Source organism: Anomaloglossus baeobatrachus, chromosome 3, assembly GCF_048569485.1.
Source record: "Anomaloglossus baeobatrachus isolate aAnoBae1 chromosome 3, aAnoBae1.hap1, whole genome shotgun sequence".
In the NCBI taxonomy this organism is placed as follows: Eukaryota; Metazoa; Chordata; class Amphibia; order Anura; family Aromobatidae; genus Anomaloglossus; species Anomaloglossus baeobatrachus.
The window spans coordinates 377,514,876-377,539,956 of record NC_134355.1 but is presented as its reverse complement, the minus strand read 5'-3'; the positions used below and the strand labels follow the sequence as shown (position 1 = coordinate 377,539,956).

The window sequence follows — 25,081 nt, the reverse complement described above, 5'->3', positions numbered from 1 at the left end:
CATACGCAGACCCATTAAAATCAATGGGTCTGTGCACACATTAGTTATTTCTCACTGACCGTGTCTCCGTACGGCGCACAAGCCTGTCCGTGTGTACCACAAGGAGAAAAGTCAAGTTTTCTCTGCATTCACTGATGTTACACAGACCACGCAGTAACACATACTAGAGAAAACATGTACATTTAAAATAAAAAGCTTTTTAAGCTCACCCGTCTCCAGCGATGCGGTCTTCAGCTGCTGCTGTCTCCTGCTTCCAGGCCGGCTAGTTATGCTCATTCATGTTCACTGCACAGCCGACCCGGAAGTAGCAGCAGTGGGGAGACATCAGCGGCCAGACACAGCATTGCGGGAGACTTCAACATCGCGGACAGCAGGAGCAAGGACAGGTGAGTATAAGTGCCTGATCTCCGTGTATTATCACGGATAGCACACGGAGATCACACTTGCACCAAACTCATGGCCCAAGGAGGGACATATGCATCTTTATCACATCAGTAACAAACATGTGTTGTTTACTGACATGTGAAGGGGGCCTTAGGCTGAGTTCACATGTCCAGTAATCATCCATTAGAATGGATCCAGCAGCAAGCAATCAGGTGGCAAAAGAGTTCTGCAAACAACTTTTTTGTCGATTTTGAAAAAATAGATTTTTGCATTATCCGTTTTTTTAACATGGGAGTCTATGGAAAACGGATCCGTTACCTGATTGTTATTTAGCCTCCATTTTTTTCCATTTATTAAGCATCTATTGTTTTTATTGATGGATCAAATGTAAGATAAATAGCAATATGGTAACGGATCTGTCTTGAGTAGACTTCCATGTTTAAAAAACAGTTACTGCAAAAATCAAATTTTGCGTTTGCAGAATTTTTCTCCCAACAGATTGCTACTGGATCATTTCTAACAGATGATTACTGGACATGTGAACTCAGCCTTAATGAACAGGGAGCAATGACAGTCCCTTGATTTGATGAGCCAATATGTTCTGTTGGCATCAAACAGTACTAACCTTTTCTTTATATCATTTATATCTAAAATAAATTATTTTTAAACATAGTTAAGATATAAACCACTAATTATTATTATTATTATTATTATTATTATATTACATTTGCTTGTTCTAGAAGCCATTAGGCTGATCCTACTAATATATTTTTATTTCTGTTCTTTGCTCTTTCGTCATTTCAATTGTCATGTAAATTAATTCAATGGAAATTTGCCCTATGTTGACTCATGTAGTAAGTGCCTTGATACAAGGACATTGATAAATGATTTAATTGTCAGCTTGTGGTTCTGTTCCATTTACAGGCATGAAAGCTAATATATGATGTATATATGTAAGCGTGGATTTATACATCAGATATGTTTTGTTTAGTATTTAAAAAAAAATAAAAAATTCCAAGCATTTTTTTTAGTAAATGTAATATTTATTTTGATAGATATTGCAGCAGAATAATGGTGTAATCCTACAAGGAGACCATGGTGTTGGGAAAACAGAAACATTAAAGGTAAAGAACAAATTCCCATTTTTCTTATTTAAAATTTGGGTTGACCCTTACAGCATGTTCTAATTAAAGTCTCTGTGTTTAATAATATTAAATTACTGCAATCTTTAAAAGGAACCTGTCCCCTGATTAATGCTTCCTAATCCAGGGTGTAAAGCGGGCTTTACAGACAGCGATATCGCTAGTGATGTCGCTGGTGAAAGCACTCGCCCCCGTCGGTTGTGCGTCACGGGCAAATCGCTTCCCGTGGCGCACAACATCGCTAGAAACAGTCACACATACTTACCTTCCCTGCGACGTCGCTCTGGCCGGCGATCCGCTTCTTTTCTAAGGGAGCGGTTTGTTCGGCGTCACAGCGACGTCACTAAGCGGCCACCCAATAGAAGCGGAGGGGCGGAGATGAGCGGGCCGACCATCCCGCCCACCTCCTTCCTTCTTCATTGGCGCGGCCGCAGGTACGATGTCGTTCCTTGTTCCTGCGGTGTCACACATAGCGATGTGTGCTGCCGCAGGAACGACGAACAACCTGCGTCCTGCAACAGCAACGATAATGGGATAGGAACGATTGGACAACGATCAACGAATAGATGAGTAATTTTGATCGTTAACAGGTCGTTCATGTGTTTCACACGCAACGACATCGCTAACGAGGCCGGATGTGCGTCACGAATTCCGTGACCCTCAACGACATCTCATTAGTGATGTTGTTGCGTGTAAAGCCAGCTTAAGACTCAGCGTCAGGCTGCAAGATTGCAGCTAGGTATATTTAATTATGCTTTACAGATCCAGCTGGGGACATAGCCGACACTAGCCAAATTGCAGGTGAGGAAAAACTCAGATGAATATTGTGTCATTGATTAACATTGTTGTAAGTGCAATACAATTTTGTTTCTCACATTTCACTCTGCGTATTAATACACAGATGTAAGCAAATCTGTACTACCGTGTTTTTCCAAAAATAAGACATTGTCTTATATTTTTTTTGCCCCCCAAAAAAGCACTAGGGCTTATTTTTGGAGGAGGTCTTATTCTTGGAGAAACACGGTTGGGAGTAAGTTTACCCCCCAAAAAAGCAGACCTCCCCCCCACTTCCCAGGAGACTCATACTCACCAGACCAGGACGTCTGCGTGGTTCCCAGGTCCTCCTGTGATCTCCGGTCGGTGCTGCACGCCGTTCTCCCCTGCTGCTAGCTGACACGCTGACACACACAGCAGATCACACACACAGCAGATCACTCACTCACTCACTCACTCACACACACACGCGCACACACACACACACAGCAGATCGCAGATATACACAGCAGATCACACACACACATCAGATCGCAGGCACACACAGTAGATTGCAGGTACACACAGCAGATCGCAGGCACACACAGCCGATCACAGATACACCCAGCCGATCACAGATACACACAGCTGATCGCAGACACACACACACACACACACCCAGCCGTCACAGATACACACATCCGATCACAGGCACACACAGCCGATCACAGATACACACATCCAATCGCAGGCACACACAGCCGATCACAGAAACACATATCCGATCACAGGCACACACAGCCGATCACAGATACACACATCCGATCACAGGCACACACAGCCGATCACAGATACACACATCCGATCGCAGGCACACACACACAGCAGATCGCAGATATACACAGCAGATCACACACAGCAGATCACAGGCACACACAGCCATCACAGATACACACATCCGATCACAGGCACACACATCCATCACAGATACACACATCCGATCACAGGCACACACAGCCAATCACAGATACACACAGCCGAACGCAGACACACACAGCCGATCGCAGAAAAACACAGCCGATCGCAGACACACACAGCAGATCACACACACACACATCACATCCAGTACTTACGGCAGCAGGGAATGAAGCAAGTCACGTGTCCGGCCGCAGGTCCTGTTCGTCGCGCTGCACTGCCTCTCAGGATTCTCCCGGCGAGAAGAGATCGGTGTCGCTTGATGAGGTGAGTGTGTATGCGATCCGATGTTTGTGTGTGTGTGATTTGATGTTTGCGTGTGATCCTATGTTTGTGTGTGTGATCTGACTGTGTGTGCGATCCAATGTTTGTGTGTGAGATCTGGTGTGTGTGTGTGTGTGTGTGTGTGTGAGATCTGATTGTGTGTGTGTGTGTGTGTGTGTGTGAGAGAGCTGATGTGTGTGGGTGTGTGATCACTGCAGGTCCTGCTGCTCGGCGTCTGGTGAGTGTAATTGCCGGGTGCCGCTGTCTATAAGTGTCCTGTAGTATTTGTAACCTTTTTTAGCTGCACGGACACTTCATTATTGATCCGTGACTAGGGCTTATTTTCGGGGGAGGGCTTATATTTAAGCCTTTCTCTGAAAATGCTGAAAATCCCTGCTAGGGCTTATTTTTGGGGGAGGTCTTATTTTTTGGAAAAACACGGTATAAGGGTACAGTTCCACTTGTTCATAGCTTCTCATGTGAGAGCATCGGAAGTGATATCCTAATGAAGCTCTGCTGCGAGTATCAGCCAAGGGTCATGTGACTGTGATGCGATCAGATCACAGCTGCGGAGAAGAGGGAGGGAGCACTTTCTCCCCATCTAGTCCACTGCCTGTCTCTGCGTATATCGCACTGCAGTCGGATGACATGCAAGCACAGTGCAATGTTTCACACGCTTCCATAGACTTGTATGGGGGGGGGTGTGATGCCGAGACTCACTGCTAAACGTAGCATGCTGCAATCCATTCCGCATGCCGCTATGGACACTGCCCCATAATGTTGAATTAAAAGTGAGAGCAATTCCATGTTTTATCAAGACACAAGTGGAACCAAACCCTTAGATTGTCAGACGTCACCAAGCAGATCAGTTACCATATACATTCATAAAGCCACAAGTTGTTTGCCTCAAATACTTAGCCAGGATGTAATTAATACTCTACCGGACTTAATGTGCCCCCTGAAATATAGCCTCATTGACCACCCATTACATCCATTGTTTCTTACGTTTAACCTTTTTTCTATGTGTCACAGGGGCTGTCATATCTACTGGGAAATTTCCTTTACATCTTCACATGTTCTTCAGTGACAAACATATCGTCTCTCAGCAGAATTATAAATGGAACAAGTTTTGTGAGTAGCTTTAATTATAATTTGCCCATGCAAAAAATAGACCAGGGGTGGTGAAGTGTTAGTGAATGCCAAAACAGTCAATCATCTTTTTGTGATTTTTTTTTTTTTGAGCTCGAGGGTACAAATTTATTATATACAGCACCATCATAGTCCATAGCGCATTACAGAGATTATCATCACTGTCCCTATTGGAGCTCACAATCTACATTCCCTATCGGTATGTCTTTGGAGTGTGGGAGGAAATCCACGCAAACATGGGGAGAACATACAAACTCCTTGCAGATGTTGTTCTTGGTGGTATTTGAAATCAGGACCCCATAGCTGCAAGACCGCAGTGCTAACCACTGAGCCACTGTGCTGCCCCATAAATAGAAACACAAAATTTGAATGCTGAACAAAGAAGACTTTAGGACCTCCATACTAGGTGTGCCATAGGACCTAATCACAGTGCCTACCACAGCACGTTTATGGCAAAGACAAAAAAGTGCTACAAGAACCATAGAACACCCTCTAACAATGGATATTGGTTAAATGTGTTGTCCACTACTCTATATTGATGACCAATTGTTGGAATAGGTTATCAATATTAGATCGCAGAGGTCTGATACCCAACACCCTCACTGCAATGGCCGGATGTAAATAGCGTACATAACAGAACACCACAGCTCTGAAAACCTTTTAATGGCTTTTGCTGGGTATTGCGGATCAGTTCCTATTGAGAATAGGAGCAGAACTTCATTACCCGCAGCAGTGGTCACTAAACAGCGCATGGAGCATTGGTGTTCTGTTGTTTACATCCGACCATCACTGTATCTGATAACAGCTGATCGGTGACAGTACTGGGTGTTTGACTCCCACTTATTAATGAAAGCAGTGGACAACCCCTAAGCTAGGGTATTATTGCTCATGTATAACACAATCATCATGTGTCATACCGGTAAGGGTATGATGTACAATGCATTTCACTAAAATTATCATGTATACCTGAGGTCCATTTCATCTATTCTTTATCTTGGACAAAGTTCAAGATCGTGAAATTAGGTCTAATTTCTATACTATAGTATGTAAGCCATAATATACAGTTAGGTACAAAAATAATTGGACAGTAACGCAAGTTTTGTTATTTTAGCTGTTTACCGAACATATTCAAGATACAGTTACATATCAATATGGGCTTCAAATGCAGACCCTCAGCTTTAATTTGAGGGAATTCACATCCAAATTGATGTAAAGGGTTTAGGAATTATAGCTCTTTAATATTTTAACTGACTCATTTCAAGGAACAAAAAGTAATTGGACAATTATCTCAAAAGCTCTTTAATGGGCTGCAAGGTCTATTTCCTCATTAATCTATCATCAATTAAGCAGGTAAAAGGTCTGGAGCTGATTCCAGAAGTGACATTTGCATTTGGAAGCTATTGCTATTAACCCACTACAATAAGTCAAAGGAGCGTTCAATGGAAGAGAAACAGACCATCATTAGGCTGAAAAAAAGAAAAAATCCATCAGAGAGATAGCAGAAATGTTAGGAGTGGCCAAATCAGCAGTTTGCACTAAAACGTGCACTAGTAACTAGGTGTTTCAGTATCTAAGTCTACTATAAAGAGAAAACTTCCTGAGTGTAAATATAGAGGGTTCATCACATGATGCCAATTATTAGTCAGCCTTAAAAATAGAAAGGTCAGATTAGATTTTACTATAATCTAAGGCGATGTTCTTACGTTGCGCTTTTGCTTCTTTTTTTTGCTTCATGAGTTTTTACAGTAAAATCAAAAGCTATGAGATTTCAGAAATCTCATGCACACATTTGCTTTATTTTACCTGACTAAAATGGAAAACTGCTACATTTTTGAAAGAAGAAAAACAAAAAGCCAGCACTAAATGTGCAAAATTTTTATAATAAGTACAGTTTGGAATTTTTAGTGCTGAAGTGCACATTTAGTGCTGGCTTTTTGTTTTTCTACATTTTTGAAAGAAGCAGCATTTCATTTTGTTTCTGCTTTTTTGCATGTTACTTCACCATAAAAAGCACTGAGAAAGTGCAAAAATGCAACTGTGTTTCTGCTGCTTTTTTGTAGCAGTTTGTTGCTTTTGTGGTAAATGAAACTAACTTTATTTTATACATATACTATAGAGAAATTACTCAAAAAAACACAGCTAATAAAAAGGCAACAAAAACGCAAAAAAGATGCAGAGTATTCTTTTTTTAAGCAGCTATTTTACTGCAAAGAGCAGGTTTTGATGTAGAAAAAAAGCAGCAAAAAGCAACATGTGAACATAACCTAAAGAAGGCAGCCTATTTCTGAAAAAGCATTCTTTGTACAGATAAAACTAAGATCAACCTATGCTAGAATGATAGAAAGAAGAGAGTATGGAGAAGGCATGGATCATGAGCAATTCCAACGGGCATGCATGGCTTCCTATGCCAATGGGTCACTAGTGTTTATTGATGATGTGACTGAAGAAAGAAGCAGCCAGATGAATTCTGAAGTGTACAGGGCTATACTTTATGCTCAGATTCAACCACATGCTGTAAGGTTGATTGGACGGCGATTCACATTACAGATGGAAAATGACCCAAAACATACTGTGAAAGCAACCCAGGAGTTTGTAAGGTAAAGAAGTGGAATATTCTGCAATAGTCGAGTCAATCACCAAATCTCAACCCCATCGAGCTACATTTCACATGCATAACACAAGACTTAAGGCAGAAAGACCCAGCAACAGCAACTGAAGTCATCTGCATTAAAGACCTGTCAAATCATCACAAAGAAAGTGACCCAGTGTTTGGTGACCTCCATGGCTTCTAGACTTCAGGCAGTCATTTCTTCTAAAGGATTCTCTGTCAAGAATGGTCATTTTATTTATGGTAAATTTACTTTGTCCAATTTCTTTTGAGTCTCTAAAAGAGGATTCTTTGTAGGAAAATGGTTGCAATTCCAAAATGTTTGACAGGATATTTTTGTTCAGTCCTTTTAGTTAAATCTGAAAGTCTACACTTCAATTATATGCCAGTTGTTTCATTTTAAAAGAAAAACTAGTGGCGTACACAGGCCAAATCATGAAGATTCGATCACTGTACACATATTTCTGGACATAACTATATATGAAATATTATTACATATTACGTTTGTTTTTTCATATGTTGAACTGAACAGGATTTTTCCAAGAAGTCAGAGAAACCCTTTAAAGGGAATCTGTCACCAATTTTTTGCTATTCCCTCTGAGAGCAGCATAATGTAGAGACAGAGACCCTGATTGCAGCGATATGTCATGTACTGGGCTGCTTGCTATACTTTTGATAAAATCTCTGTTTTATCTGCAGGAGATTATAATTAGAAGAAAAGTAAACCTCCTGCCATGTAGTCCAGCATATTCAAGAGCTCTGTTTAATCCCGCACACATCACTGATTGACAGCTTTCTATGAACACTGCACATGGACAGAAAACTGACAGTTAGTGGTGGGGATGTGGTTGGACTAACTGGCAGCAGGTTTACTAGTCCTCAAATTATAATCTCTTCTTGATAAAACTGTGCTTTTATAAAAACTGCACTAAGCAGCCCAGCAAGTGACACATGGTCGGAATTAGGGTCTCTGTCTCTACATTATGCTGCTCTCAGAATAGGTGGTAAAAACCTGGTGACAAAGTCCCTTTAAGAGCTTCCCTTGTTACATTCGAGAAGTCAGCTTAGATTAAAATCACGTCTGCATTTCTTTTGTAGGATGGATGCTGGAGCTGCTTTGACGATTTTCATCTCCTCCCTGAGGATGCGGTATCTGTCTTTATGCGGAGTTCACAGTCTCTTTATGAATCAATAAAAGCAAAACTGCCCCAAATAACGTTACAGGATGGCTCTCAGGTCTGGGAATCTTTGCATTGAATCCTTTTATCTTATGACTGCTTCTTTGATGATGATCTCTTTACCTAATCTATCTGAGGCCTAATATAATCCCTCTTTGTACTGTTTTACATATGCCTGACGTACGTTTCTTTTCCCTAGAATCTAGGATTAGACAATGTTTTGCTTTTTTAGTTTATACCACACGCTATATATATACTAGTTTATACCACACTCTATATACTAGTTTATACCACACTTTATATTCTAGTTTATACCACTCACTTTCCAGGCATGACTTGTAATGAAGCGGTGTGTTCTTATGTGTGTCCACATGTCCTGTCTATGGAAAGCGGAGGGAAATAATGTGGCGATATTTATCTTCTTCCCAATGAAACACTTATGTAATCTCATCCTGTCTTGTCCTGGCATTGTGGCCGTCTGTTCAGTACGAAAACCCTCTAGCGCCATCTAGTGGCCAGAGTTCTGCTTGTTTGCCTCAATTCATTTCTCAAACAAATGTCAATTATTTTTTCTTTAAAAAAAAAAATTGAATAAGCAAAATATATATATTGAGGAAATATATAAGGGGTAATTTCAGTACTGGATTATTTGTGTGTATATGTGTATAGGATTCTTTCTAAAGTGATGATGTCATAAAAGCATACATATGTTTAGGCTACATTTGATTTTCATGATGTCACAATAATGTCCTTGTGTGTGTTTATAGGCGAGGACCTGCTGTGATAATGTGACAATATAGTGTTTGTATTCTCAGCCTGCCCTCCCCTGTAGTGATGTCACAATGGTGTCTGTGTACTCATTGGCTGCACCGTATTGTGATGATGTCATAATAATCATCTATAGTTCAGCTATTACAATAATGGGGCAGATTTACTAATCATGGCTAAGTTTTAAGCAGTGAAAAGTTAGACTAGACAGTTGTAAAATGTGCCAAATATGGAGCTCATGGTAGATGATGAATTTAGTACCTCTTTAGGCTGCTTTCACACATCTGGTTTTTGCTCTGCGGCACAATACGGCGCTTTGCAGAAAAAACGCAACCATTTTTTCTTGCCACCGGTTGCGTTTTTTTCCGCATAGACTTGCATTAGCGCTGTATTGTGCCGCATGGCCTTGTGTTGCGTCCGTTTTTTGCCGGATGCGGCATATTTAGCCCATGCGGCGGCCGGATGGAATGTTGCCTGTCACTTTTTTTGTGCGGCGAAAAAAATCGCGATGCGGCGCAATTTACAATGCAAGCCTATGGACGCCGGATGCGGTGTCCTGCGGCAAAAAACGATGTGTTTTTTTGCACTGCGCATGCTCAGTACAAAGCCGCATCAATCAAAAAACGGACGGGCCGCATGGAAAAACTTATGCAACGGATCCGTTTTTTTCGCCGCATCTGTTGCATAGGTTTTTGAGCCGGATTGAGCCGCACTGCAAAAACCGGATGTGTGAAAGCAGCCTTAGACACTTTTGTTTAACTTTCCTGTGTCCCAATGCATTATACAGTAGGAGTACAGCTAAACTGTTAAAGACCTGTCAAATGGTAACCAACAGAATTGTAACTATAACGTTGCATAATAGAACAAGATGAATAATACCAAACATTTACATATCAAGTCTACCTCCTGAGCATATAATGTCTACATACAAGGTTATTCAAATAGGATGGAGTAAAATTACAGCCTTGGTATTAATTACTGGAAGAGCATAACACAAATTTATCAGCATGAAAAGACACACTAACAATCTAAGTTTTATCTGTTGTGATGGAGTTACTCACTCAGCATTGGGTTCAGGTAGCACACGGGAACGATTTCCAGTTAAGTTCAGCAGGTTTATTCCTCTTTCATAAACTGCTCAATCAAATCAAAACCAAAACAGCCACTCCCAGCACCCAGTCTTAAATAAAGCAAAGTCCATATACAGAGGGTACGGAAATATGCAGACGCCTTTAAATTTTTCACTCTTTGTTTCATTGCAACCATTTAGTAAATTCAAAAAAGTTCATTTATTTTTCTCATTAATGGACACTCTGCACCCCCATCTTAACAGAAAAAAACAGAAATGTAGAAATGTTTGCAAATTTCTTAAACAAGAAAAACTGAAATATCACATAGTCATAAGTATTCAGACCCTTTGCTCAGACACTCATATTTAAATCACGTGCTGTCCATTCGTAGCACCCCAGGGGGTCCGGGGAAAATACTCATTACCGGACCTATGAGGATCAGGGGGATGTCACGGGTGGCCCTGGCCGGTTTCGTGACTCCGAGGTGTACACAGAGGGAGAGGGGGAATAAGGATGATGGGGGAGGTTGATTTTGTGACGCCACCTTTGGTATGCGGCCAGGAAATTAGCCGCTGCTTTGTCGCTGTCGGGTGGATGGTAGTAGCAGCTAAGGTGTTTCTGCTCTCCACAGGTGGAGTGGGCCCCGGGGAGGATGATGAGGGGAGTAGTAATGGCGGAAGTCGAGGCGTGGGGCGGCGGCGCTGGGAATGACAGGCGGACACAGTCTCTGTGGGTTCCAGGTGTTTTGCTCACAGTTTATGCCGCTCGCCTGGGAAGTAAAGGTCACCAGCTGTGATGGGCCCCGTCGAACCCTTATCCTTTAGAGGTCAGAGCCGGTAATTAGATGGTGGAACCTTCCTCCTGCGCTTGGTGTGGATCCCCGTGGCTTGAAGCTCTTGGGGACCCCTGGTTCTTGAAAAGTGTGTACTCCCTGCCCGTATGCAGGTGCCGCGGGTCTGATGTGTGGCCCGCCTTGGAACATGACCTCGGATCCTATCTGGCACTGTGCTCCGGGAACTGTGGGGGCCGGAGGGTCATGGAATCCCCCAAGCCTGCAGATTTTGGTGGACAACCTGGACTATAATCCACCCCAGGATCCTGCACACTGTCAGCGCCAATCCCGAGGGAGCAATAAAGCTCTCCCCTTGGCGACTGTATTGACTCCTGTATCCCACCAGAGCCACTGGTGAAACCCGACTGCTCTCTTCCTCTCCTGCTAGAGAACTCTCTAACTGTTGTGTTGGCTCCTAACTTCCCCAGGTGGTTGCTCCTCCCGTTCCAGGTTCCCGCCACTAGTGGATTGGGGATCCCAGGTGTGGTGGTGTCCTAAAGACTCAATCACGCTGGCGACCCCTTTTGACCCAAACCTAGCCCGGACCACGGTAAAGGAGGTCAACCTGGTTGTGTGTATGAGTTGTGGAACCAGCACCGACCTCCTCTGGACCCGGGTTGAGCACTGCACATTAAGTCAAGTCCCCTGTACCCTGTGGTGACTGAAGCCTCAGGGGAGCCACACATTTGCTTGTGGTCCTCCTTGAGATGATTCTTCTCCTTCATTGGAGTCCAGCTGTGTTTAATTAAACTGATAGGACTTGTTTTGGAAAGGCACTCACCTGTCTATGTAAGACCTCGCAGCTCACAGTGCATGTCAGACCAAATGAGAATCATGAGGTCAAAGGAACTGCCCAAGGAGCACAGCACAGATCTGGCCAAGGTTATAAAAGAATCTCTGCAGTACTCAAGGTTCCTAAGAGCACAGTGGCTTCCATAATCCATAAGTGGAAGAAGTTTGGAACCACCAGAATTCTTCCTAGACCTGACCGTCCAGCCAAACTGAGCAATCGTGGGAGAAGAGCCTTGGTGAGAGAGGTAAAGAAGAACCCCAAGATCACTGTGCCTGAGCTCCAGAGATGCAGTAGGGAGATGGGAGAAAGTTCCACAAAGTCAACTATCACTGCAGCCTTCCATCAGTCGGGCCTTTATGGCAGAGTGACCCAACAGAAGTCTCTCCTCAGTGCAAGATATATGAAGGACTCCCAGACTATCTATGAGAAATAAGATTCTCTGATCTTTTGAGACAAAGATAGAACTTTTTGGTGATAATTCCAAGCAGTATGTGTAGCGAAAGCCAGGCACTGCTCATCACCTGCCCAATACAATTTCACAGTGAAACATGGTGGTGGCAGCATCATGCTGTGGGGGTGTTTTTCAGCAGCAGGGACAGGACGACTGGTTGTGTAGCACCCACGGGGAAAGGGGTTGTACTACTAATCACCGGGCCGGTGATGTTGGGTCTGGGATGTCACGGGTGGCTCTGCCCGGCTTCGTGGCCCCGAGGTGTACACCAAAAGGGGGATGAAGATGGGATGAGGATGAGTGATGATAGGAGTTGTGGTTGTCTCGTGACGCCACCTGCAGTATGTGGCCAGGTATTAGCTACCGCTGCGGTCGCTGTCCTCTGGGGTGGATGGTGTCACAGCTAGGATAGTTCAGCTTCCCACAGGGGAAGCTAGGCCCCAGTGAGGATGATGGAGGTAGTAGTGGCCTCGGGTGCCGAAGTGCGTGACGCTGGCGCCGACAATGAAGAGCTGACACAATAGTTGCAGTTCCAGGTCTTTTACTCATCGTTCAGTTGTCACCCTTGGAATGCCAGTTTCTGCCGTGATGGGCCCCAGCCGATCCCGGGTACCTCAGAAGCCACCACCAGTTTTGTGGAGTGTGAGTCCTTCCTTCCTTGTATTTTCTGTGTGGATCCCCGTGACCTGAAGTGCTTGGGGACCCCTGTTTGGTGTTAAAGTTCCTGTCCCGTTCGCAGGCAGGGTGAATCAAATGTGGGCCCAACCGTGGTCCTAACTCCTGACTCTTTGTGCTGCTGTGCCCCGGGATCTTTGGTTGCCTGAGAGACATGAAATCCCCTGTCCTGCAGAATCTGGTTGCTCAACATGGAGTGTATACCACCCTAGGGCTCTGCACCCTGAACTGCACTGGTGCTGAGTGAACTATTGAGCTCTACCTCCAGCTACCCTGTTGCTCCTTTGTCCCACACCTCCACTGGTCATTCTCTGCTCCTTCCAGTCTGCCCAGTCCTAACTGTGGAAACTCTAAAGCACTCTCCACAGCGACTGTGTTGTTCTGAGTCTCAGACTATTCTCAGGTAAAAACTGTGTTTTCTCACTTCCCCTGTGCTGCCCCCACCTTCCTGACTCACTAGTGGCTGGGGAAAACCCATTGTTATGGTGACCACCTTTAGCCCAGTTCTAGCGGGAAGCACCTTAGCTATGTATGTTGTGTAAGTGAAAACAAGTGGTTAACCTCTTCTTTACCTGGGATGAGTATTGCACCATAAGTCCGATGCAATACCCTGTGGCGACTGAGCCTCAGGGGAGCCACAGTTGCAAATGAAGGAAAGATGAATGCAGCCAAGTACAGAGATATCCTGGAAGAAAACCTCTTCCAGAGTGCCGTTGACCTCAGAATTGGCTAAAGGTTCACCTTCCAACAAGACAATGACCCTAAGCACACAGCTAAAATAACAAAGGAGTGGCTTCAGAACACCTCTGTGATCATTCTTGACTGGCCCAGCCAGAGCCTTGACCTAAACCCAATTGAGCATCTCTGGAAAGACCTGAAAATGGCTGTCCACCAACGTTCACCATACAACCTGACAGAACTGGAGAGGATCTGCAAGGAAGAATGCAGAGGATCCCCAAATCCAGGTGTGAAAACTTGTTGCATCATTCCCAAGAAGACACATGACTGTACAAGCTCAAAGGCTGCTTCTACTCAATACTGAGCAAAGGGTCTGAATACTTATGACTATGTGATATTTCAGTTATTCTTGTTTAAAAAATTAGCAAAAACTTCTACATTTCTGGGGGAGATTTCTGTCAAGATGGGGTGCAGAGTGTACGTTAATGAGAAAAAAATGAAATCTTTTGAATTTACCAAATGGCTACAATGAAACAGAGTGAAAAATTTGAAGGGGTCTGAATACTTTCTGTACCCACTGTATATCTCTGTGGAGTTTGCCTACACATGGTTTCTAACCCAGTTTTCACGGAAGGTGTTCCAACCTCCTCACACAAACAAGCTCAGTCAGCTTCTAACTGAGCTGACTAACAGAGGTGTTTTCACCTCCACTCCCAGACCATGTATCAAACAGACTGACACCATTTTAAACCATATGGCCTGTGTAAGGATGCAACCGGCAATGTGGCAGATGGCCGGTATGTGTCACAAAGGTGGAAATCCTCTGCGATCTGAACCTGGAATGTTTCTCTGGAACTTGTAGTTCCATGAGGATTGTTGTACACATTCAGGGCTGGGTTCATGGGATGGTCAGAAGTGATAGGCGGGACTGACCATCCACATACCTCCCATACGTAGGTGTGTCTCATGGGATTTAATGGAGTTGTCGTTTGTCACATGGTCTGTGTGCTGGTGGGAGCCATCTTGGTTGGCGCACATGTGCAGGAGATCCTGTGCATACAGAGCTAGTGAGGGCTCTGAAATGTCAGGGAGCTGCAGAATCCACTGAGGCTTTGAGGAATTGGAACATGTACAAGGGCCGGGATGTTGAGCCCAGTGTGAGAGTCTCCCTGGACTGGATGGAGGCAGACTGACAGCCTGCAAACCTACTGGCAGGTAACACCCCACAAAGGTGGACTTTACTGGCTGATGCCAGAGGATGAACTGTATGAACAATCAGCAGTTTAAACAGACAGTGAGACGTTGTCCTGCGGGAAAGTGGCTGTGGCCCATTACACTGCGTGGTTTATGAGGATGTGAATAAATCACCGAGATTGTTTAAGTGACAAAGTGCTTGTGTGTGTCTTGATCCCGCTGCCAGACGTGTGCCCCAAGACGTTCAGGGCCCAGGTCGTCACATTATGGTGGAAAATGCGGGCATATGGCCTGGTTGCTAGGGGCAACGCAGCCTGGTTGCTAAGGGCAACGGCCTAAGACATATTCCTGTGGATATGGACTGCTTGCTGTGGATCGGCGGGTCCACGAAAATTTTTTGAAGAGGCTTGCGGTGGATCGGCGGGTCCACGAAAATTGACGGCGCATTCAAGCGGCTTGCGGTGGATCGGCGGGTCCACGAAGTTCTGGGAAAGCTGTGTGACCGTGAGTGGAGCAGCAAGCCTGGACGTTATGGAGGAGCTGTACCAGTTCCTTGTGCGTGGACAGCAGGAGCTGTCAGTGCGCAGGGATGTGGCAGCAGTGGACCAGTTTGTGAGTTCCCTTCTGGGGCCAGTACGGGCACAGCGTACCCAGGGAGATAAAGGGGAACGGTGTGAACTGGGATCTAAGGACACTGCAAGGAAGCCACAGAAAGCCCAGAAGGGGGTGGAGTCTCAGAAAGGGGTGGTTGCCCATAAGGGGATGGAGTCCCATAAAGGGGTGGTTGCCCATAAGGGGATGGAGTCCCATAAAGGGGTGGTTGCCCATAAGGGGATGGAGTCCCATAAAGGGGTGGTTGCCCATAAGGGGATGGAGTCCCATAAAGGGGTGGTTGACCATAAGGGGATGGAGTCCCATAAAGGGGTGGTTACCCATAAGGGGATGGAGTCCCATAAAATGGTGGATGCCCAAACGGGGGAGGAGTCCCAGAAAGCGGTGGTCCCCCAAAATGGTGCAGAGCATCCCAAATCCAAGGGTAAAGTGGCGCAGATGGACTTTAGCCAGGGAAAACAGTGTTCATGCTACAAGTGTCCGGTTTGCAGTATAGACCACCCATCCGACGAGAAGCCACGTCTGTGTTCCGTGGAAGTGGATGGGGAATCTGTAACAGGAGTCGTAGACTCAAGGAGCTTGGTGACCCTGGTGAGGGCCACCTCTGATGTCCACTTGATTACAGGAAGGAAGATCCACGCCGGCTGCACCCACAATAATGAGACAGAATACCCGGTATCCAGCGTGGTCATTAAGACAGCCAGGGACAGTGGTTCTCATGATGTTTGTGTAGCCTCAGATTTACTGCACCCAATTATTATAGGTTGGGACTCTAAATTATTTGTGCACTTGTGGAAGCAGGGGGACGTATACGGTTGCTTGTGTAAGAGCCGGAACAGACCAAAGGAAACCCCACCACATTGGGAGGTGAAAAGGGGTCCTTGTTGGGGAGTTATGTGTGGTAAGTAGGAGATAGCACCTCCTAAAATTGACTGTCCTAAGTTAGGGGTGACCAAAGAAAATGATGGACGGACTCAACTTAGTGACATAAGGACTAAGGGAATAACCAATGGTGTGACCGTTAAAAACGGGGTAGCTCCAGAAAGGGAGGCAGATATCTGGTTAAGTGGGGACATGATAGTCCAGGACGCCAGAGGGAGTGACGATGACTCCAGATTGGACACTGACTCTTATAAAAGGACAAGAGACTGCAGTGAGGTACAGACAATTGAGAAGGGTAAAACCTCCTCCAGACGCCGGCGACGTAATAAGCGCCGAAAGGTAGTGCAAGGTATACCATCTGAGGGTGCAGAGAAAGTGAAGTACCTGGTCGAGGAAAACACGTTGCCAGTAGCAACTGCTAAAGTAGAGTCAGACAGCGATATCCTACACAAGAAAGATAAATCAGAAACTGAACTGACACATTGTAACGACAGACATCAGCAGGGTGACATGTAAAAAAATGAGCCAACCAAAGCAGTAATGGTGGTGTCTCCTATAGATTCCAAGCATGAAGCAGAAGGTCTGTCGGACGAGAGTGCTGTAGGAGGTGAAATCCTAGAGGGTAATACAGGACAAGGAATCCTGGAGAGTGTTGGTGAAGTACAAATCCATAGAGGTCATGGTGAGCTGACCGGTAAATTACCCAGTGTTGGGGTGATGAAGGGTGAAAATGGTGCCAAAGTTCTAAGAGGAACAGAGTACCACGCTGAAGGGTGTGACACCCTGGCAGGAAAAAAGAAGACTGAACGTTACACTGCAGAGACCCGCAAGGAAGTTGACGGTAATGCAGTGAAGACCCAAGAGACAGCTGGTGCTGTAGAAGTGAAAAAAGCCTCTGAGGAGGTGAAGTCTGGACCAGAGGTCTCATCAGGAACTGAGAGCCTGAGTGACCTGCCTGGTAAGATCAAGATGGAAGACATAGAGATTGTCTTGGTTAAGAAGAGTAGCAAACCCAAAGGCTCTGAAGCTGGAGCTGAACCGAAGGAGTGTGTAACTCAAGAGGTGGAGCTGTTGATGAGAGAAAAAGATAGATGCAAGAGACCAAAGGAATGGTCTAATATCCTTGAAGGTAAAGAAACCTGTCCATTCTTTAAGTGCATGGTAGATGTGCCCGAAGACCTAAGAGAAGCCTGTGCCCATAAGTCAATGCATGAGAAGTTTAAGAAGGCCGTAGGGGCCTGTGAAGTGTACTTTGCCCCAGAGACTTGTCAGTTGGAGGTTTGCTCTGCAAGTAATGTCACAAAGAAGCGGGTGGCTATCCTGAGTGACATGCACCTGCAGTGTCTTCGTACGAAATGGCTCATCTCAGCACAGATGGAAGAAGACACCAGACGCTTGGAGTGTATGAAGCAGCTCACTGCAAAATTTCAGGAAGTTGTGGTGGTGAAGAAATCATTAATTGGGCTCGCATTAAGAGCGCTGAGAAGAAACATTCAGCAAGCCAGGAAGGTTCCAGGTATTACAGCTGTTGAATTAGAAGAACACAGTGGAACATTCCAAATCTATGGGAAAACTGAAGAAGCAGTGAAAACAGCTCGAAAGCTGTTGGATTTTGTGGAAGAGGTCACACAAGTGCCCAGAGAACTTGTCAAGAAACTGATTGGCAGAAATGGAAGAGTCATGCAGGAGATGGTTGATACGTCCGGTGGACGAGAGTAAGACTTGAGGTTCATCATAAAGCCAGGTTACCCTGTGAAGTTAAGGAGTGTGTTGAAAACGTACGAGTTCTCCTAGAATACCGCCTGGGATACCTGGAAGAACTAAAGCAAATGGATCTTGAAAGACAGAAGATTGCAGAGAAACTTTGTCAAGTTAGTGTGAGGTCGCGACCGCTTTCGGGCCAGGGCCCAGAGAAGAAGTGTAGTCCACCCGATGAATGTGCTGCCTTGACTGGCAAGGGAAGTAGGTCCTGTAGGGAAGGGAGCCTAGGTCATGGAAGACCTACTTATACATCAGGCTATGGCACAGACTCTGAAGGGTCCAAGCCCTCGAAGACAAAATCTAAAAGAAAAGATGGAAGGAGTGACTGGTCCATAGCCAAAAGTGGTGGTGGGAAAAGGCGGAGATGGAAAGGTGACCTGAGACATCATGAGAGAAGAGGCCATAGTAGATTGGCAAACAGAGAGTGCGCAGGGTCTAGTTATGGGAGATCTCCTGTCAGCTCGGTGGTGAGGTACCTGGACAATAGCCCCTCTAGTGGACTGGATAGCGCAGAGTCAGGCCGCACGGTAGTTTCGACTAAAGGAGTGTCTCGCTACCACACTGACCGTTGGAGACATTTATGGAACGATATGTCGGACCGGCGGACGTGTCTGAGAAGAGGGTTCACTGAGGAGGGTTTGGTGACTGTGGCAGATGGTATGTCAGGAGCAGAAACTCAAAGTTGTCATAGAGGGCCCATTTGACTGGTAGGGTATGGTTTCCCTAATGCCCTGTCTCAGGGTCCCTGTAGATTGTCGAGTGTTCCACCCTACAGGTTGGAACAGAGGGGGGGGATATGTAAGGATGCAACCGGCAATGTGGCAGATGGCCGGTTGTGTCACAAAGGTGGAAATCCTCTGCGATCTGAACCTGGAATGTTTCTCTGGAACTTGTAGTTCCATGAGGATTGTTGTACACATTCAGGGCTGGGTTCATGGGATGGTCAGAAGTGATGGGCGGGACTGACCATCCACATACCTCCCATACGTAGGTGTGTCTCATGGGATTTAATGGAGTTGTCGTTTGTCACATGGTCTCTGTGTGCTGGTGGGAGCCATCTTGGTTGGCGCACATGTGCAGGAGATCATGTGCATACAGAGCTAGTGAGGGCTCTGAAATGTCAGGGAGCTGCAGAATCCACTGAGGCTTTGAGGAATTGGAACATGTACAAGGGCCGGGATGTTGAGCCCAGTGTGAGAGTCTCCCTGGACTGGATGGAGGCAGACTGACAGCCTGCAAACCTACTGGCAGGTAACACCCCACAAAGGTGGACTTTACTGGCTGATGCCAGAGGATGAACTGTATGAACAATCGGCAGTTTAAACAGACAGTGAGACGTTGTCCTGCGGGAAAGTGGCTGTGGCCCATTACACTGCGTGGTTTATGAGGATGTGAATAAATCACCGAGATTGTTTAAGTTACAAAGTGCTTGTGTGTGTCTTGATCCCGCTGCCAGACGTGTGCCCCAAGACGTTCAGGGCCCAGGTCGTCACACCTGTCAGACACATGTCAAACACACCCATGGGCAGGGTATATAGGTAGCCAGACCCACCCATCTGTTTAGCTACCTGTGAACCTGACCCAAAGAACACTATACAAAAAGATGTGGCATGACAAGTGCCAGAAGGAACCTCCAGGTTCACACCACTTTCGTGGTACATACCATCCATTTATAATGTAGCCAGGTGCCATATTTCACTATACATTACAAATGTTCAAAGTAATTTCCACTGGTGACTCGACAGATGTCTAGGTGGTAGACCAGTGCTTTCCGATGCATGTAAGCATATCCTTGGATATATGTTGTCTCAGGTTGTTCAGATCCTGTGGCTGGGACCACTGAAAGAATTTGCAGGGTGTTAGATCTGTTGATCGTAGAGGCCAATGCAGCATTAGTGAATTGATCTGAGTCAACACTACACTGAAACAGTGGAGTCCATATCCGACAATATGCTGTCATGCATCTGGACAGTACCGGAACGCCTCCTAGACATCTATGTCACCAATTGAAATTTGGTAACTTGTAATGAATAGATACAACTTGGATACCTTGTCTGACTTTTTATGTTAATTATTTGTGTTATGTTTTCTTGGTACCAAGGCTATAACTTTACACCATCCTTTTTGAATCATCTTGTTTTAACACTAAGGGGCCCTATAAACAATAGCCCTTTGTCGGTCAAACAATAGTTCAGCCAGTGATTTGGCAGGTAGCTATTTCTCCCACTCCTCCATACGCAGGAGCGCTTACTCTGCTTTGTGTTCCTTAGTTCTCTACAAGAGAGCTGCTGACAGCCTGCTCTGGCGGTGGCCTATCTAGGCAAGACCACAGGATCGACAGTCCGAAATCAGACACTTTGGATCCTTCTCTTGAACCAACATCATCTGTTATGTTAGATTAAAGAAACTTGCATACAAATTATACTGCCTGCCCAGACCACCAATATCGTCAGAGTCGGCTGGCATTATTCCGTTTTTTACACTTGCCTTCACTTTAATGTTAATTACCAATGAAGAGTGATATTGTAATGTATTTGTAAGCTGTAGATCAGAGTAAATAAAAATGACATAAAATACATTTTTCTTGTGTGTTTAACAGATTGAAGTACAAGCCACTTGCCGCATATTTGTCACTGTCTCAAAATCTGGATTCCAAAGTCTTCCAAAGGATATGCTGGCGAACTTTAGAGCAGTTTCTTTGGTTTTACCTGATTACACAATAATTCTCAAGGCCAAACTTACAAGCCTAGGCTTCAAAGGACCAAAGGCCCTAGCCACCAGACTTCAGCTCACCTCAGAATTACTCAAGGAACAACTGTTAGTCTTCTGAGCTTTACATATATCATGCTTGATTTTAAAGTCATGGTTCATGTTGGAAATTGTAAAGGCAGTTTTAATCAAAGTGGCCAGATACTAGCTATGGGAGAATGGGAAAATATTAATTTGCAATAGTGTTATTTAAGCAACTTTGAAACTACTGTAAGTCAGCATGGTCAAGGCATCTGGTGGTGATGTTTTCTGTTGATCACAAAGTAAAACCCATCATTTTAAAACTACTCAGTGGGAAACAAAATGATAAAGTATATAATTGTACACCGAACAAATATATAAACGCCACATTTGTTATTGCTGCCATTTTTCATATGCTGAATTCCAAGATCTTACATTTTTTCTATGTACACATAAAGCCTTTTTGTCTCAAATATTATTCACAAATTAGTCTAAATCTGTGTTAGTGAGCACCTCTCCTTTGCTGAGATAACACATCCACCTCATAGGTGTGGCATATCAAGATGCTGATTAGACAGCATGATTATTGCATGGGTTTGCACGCTGCCCGTGGCGCACAACATCGCTAGGACCCGTCACACATACTTACCTGCCTAGCGATGTCGCTGTGGCTGGCGAACCGACTCCTTTCTAAGGGGGCGGTTCGTCCGGCGTCACAGCGGCGTCACTAAGCGGCTGCCTAATAGAAGCAGAGGGGCGGAGATGAGCGGGCCGAACATCCTGCCCACCTCCTTCCTCCTTCCATGATGTTCCTCGTTCCTGCGGTGTCAATTTTGATCGTTAATGGTGATTCCTGCGTTTCACACGCAACGATGTCGCTAACGAGGCCAGATGTGCGTCACGAATTCCGTGACCCCAACGACATCTCGTTAGCGATGTCGTTGTGTGTAAAGCCCGCTTTACGCTGGCCACAATAAAAGATCACTCTAAAATGTACAGTTTTATCAAACAGCACAAGTATAGCCATCGCCAAAGGCATTTCATAGGATTTGGCAGTACATACATCCAGCTTCACACCCACAGACCATGTATAGCCACACCAGCCCAGGACTTCAATATCTATCATCTTCACCTCCAAGATCATCTGAGACCAGCCACCCGGACAGCTGCTGGAACAATCAGTTGGCAAAACCAAAGACTTTTGTCCTCATAACCGACTTGAGTGTGCAAATGCTCATATTCAATGGCATCTGGCATATTGGAGAGGTGTTCTCTTCACGGAAAAATTCCAGTTTTCACTGTATATGGCAGATGGTAGTTTTTGCCAAGTATTTGTTGCATTTATTGCATGTGTTTTATCCATGCGTTTGCTATGCATTCTGGAATGGAAAAACACTGCAAAAACGCTGAAAGAATTGACATGTTTAAGACTTATTCTGCACCACATCTGTAAGTGAAAAAAGCAACACGTGTACAAAGCTTAAGGGTTTTTATTGACTTTGTTAGCATAAGTATTTACATACAATTTTGTGACAAAACTGCACTAAAAATGCATAAATAAGCGATAAAAATGCACTGTGTGCACATAACAGATTTAGACAAAATTATCAAAGTAATATATACACTGGCGCTTCACTGGTATATAATGCTGCTGCGGCTGGTAGTAAGCTGGCTTTGTGCCCTAAGTCATAAAGGATAAAATAAAAATAGAACTACTGCGCACACAAAAGCAAAATAGTGGATGTGTATAAGGGTCCAAATAGAATACCCAGCAGAATGCGTACTCCCATAGATGAAATCAACATGTGGCTCCGAAAGGTGACAAAGTGTTTAATCCAGTATAGTGATCTTGCTACGTACTGTAAATAGTAAATCTACAGTATCGCATGACCTGACATGCGATACTGAAAGAACCCAAAAGGTCCTTCCACCTCAACAATAGTGGTAGCGAGGTAGCAATGATCATCTAGCAGAATTAGCAGCTCTGCCGTGTGTCAGTGATTTAAGGTACAATGATCAATCTGGTATAATAAAGTATCATTATCATATCTCAGTGAGGATCCGACAGCAGGCTGGAGATGATGGATGGAGCTTTCCTTCCTTACAGTAATTCTAGATGCAAACTGAATCCAACAGGGGTCCCAATAATCGTAGATGCTTGCAGGTTGGCGCTGCTAAACAGTGCATGCAATGGTTCATGGGGTTACACAGAGTATCCCGACCAGTGTCGCCTGGAACCCATGTGGATGCACACAAGACGGCATGTGATGTCACACAATGAGGACTATGGAGTCCTGCTTGCTACACACGAAACCTACGTATTTCAGTGGACTTGCTGTCCTTCTTCCTCAAACGTTTGAGAGTACATCTTTAAATAGCCCTGCATTACAATCCATATCATTTTCTCAATATCAGCAAAAGAGAGGATTATGTGGAATTATAAACTGTCATAATCTACTATAAAGGAGTTAATTAAAATATCAATTTTAGTTTACTAGAATACTTTTAAAATTAAAATTACCCTTGTATAAAAATAAATAACTAGGTTTTATGTATATTAAAAATGATGCGCTTAGAAGTATGTACTAAAATTTGAGGCCCTGCTGGACAACATAGCTTGGGTGACTTTATGCACTAAACAAATTACCGTAAGTGTAGTATGGAAAAAATAAAATAAAGTAGAAGGAAATAGCAATATTCGTTGATTACATTACTAGAGTAGACAGATAGAGGTGTGGGGGAATCATATTGGTTAGCAGGTGACTAGAAAGCAAATAATTAAATTTCATGGTTGTGACCCAGTGGAGCTGAAGTATTTAATGTAAAGATCCACTTGGATTCAGCTCTGGACATCTGCTTCAAGTAGTCACCCCCTCCAATTGATTGGAGCGGTTTGGATTCCGTAAAAATAGGTGTCTTTACAAGAGGACTTATCGTGTTTCAGGAAGTGTCTCTTAACAATGGGTGTCCTTTAAAGGGGATGTCCAATACTTGGACAACCCCTATTCATTCCCTTTGTTAGCCCGCCAAAAAATAAATAGGCCTATGCTCACCTCTGGTGCAGCCGTGGTTCCATCGCTGTCTGAAGTCACATTCTCAGGGCTCACGTGACATTATGACACTCGAGCTCCGCAACCCATCAGTTCTCGGCGTCTGTCTCCCTGCCTTCAGATATTTGAGTAGGATGTGAGCACTATACTAACTACCTGCTCAAATGTCCGAAGGCGAGGAGAAGGAGGCAGACAATGATTGATCGAGGGGCCCACGTGTCATAACAATGTCACGGTGGCCCCTCGGAATGCGATTTCAGACATCGCTAGAACGGTGGTCGCACTGGAGGTGAGTATAGGTTTATTTTTTTTATGCGGTCAAACATGAGAAATGAGTAAGGGTTGTCCAAGTAGTTGACAACCCCTTTAAAGCACTCTTTAATATCGTTAAAGTGCTTTTTAATGCGTATACTCAAGAGGTGTTTTGCGCGTCCCATGTATACTGTGATACACAGACATTGAATAATGTATATGATAGCCATATAGCATGTGATTACATCCCTGATGCATATGTATGGTTGCCATTGTGATTGAAAAGGTGCTAATGGTGGTCCTCAGTTGCATTGATTTCTGACAGACAAAACACCAACAAATAGGTAAATCCAACCTTAGGTTGTTTGGTTGACCAATTTAAAGAATTTGCTTCATTTTTATGGGGAATATTAATATTTTGTTTAGAGGCAGGTGCCACTAAATTCCTTAAGGTTTGGGCTTTTTGTTAAACAAATCTGGGATGTTTTTCTACTAATGGACCAATTGATTTATCCTCTTGTAAAATTGGACAACAATTTTTGCATTATTTTTCTAAATGCACCATGGTTTCTGTGATATTAAATTATGATGGGTAACCGATTAATTTGTTGAATTGTACTAGGGGGTACCGGAGGCCCATGTGTTATGATCCGGAACCATGGAAGATCACAATAGATCATTGGCAAAAAAGGTGACAAGAGCATTGGCAACTAATCTGGCCGCCATCCCCTTACTAACCATCAACACTAGAAGTAGCTGAGGGGTGAACTAACATCCTATGCACCGCAAACCCAGCCGGAGAACTAACTATGATAAAGGAAGGAAGGATGAATAACACTCTGCCTCAGAAATAGACCACAAAGGTATAGCAAGCCCCCCA

The 25,081-nt window shown here is 44.4% G+C and overlaps 1 protein-coding gene across 1 annotated transcript in view; it reads left to right on the top strand.

Annotated features, from left to right (window-relative positions):
* Window positions 1-25,081, top strand: part of LOC142297246 (dynein axonemal heavy chain 5-like) — a 460,910-nt gene that overhangs the window by 231,168 nt on the left and 204,661 nt on the right. The window contains exons 45-48 of the mRNA XM_075341502.1: window positions 1,440-1,508; window positions 4,551-4,649; window positions 8,374-8,511; window positions 20,769-20,986. Of these exons, the coding sequence (XP_075197617.1) occupies window positions 1,440-1,508; window positions 4,551-4,649; window positions 8,374-8,511; window positions 20,769-20,986 (524 nt within the window). The remainder of the gene's footprint in view (window positions 1-1,439; window positions 1,509-4,550; window positions 4,650-8,373; window positions 8,512-20,768; window positions 20,987-25,081) is intronic.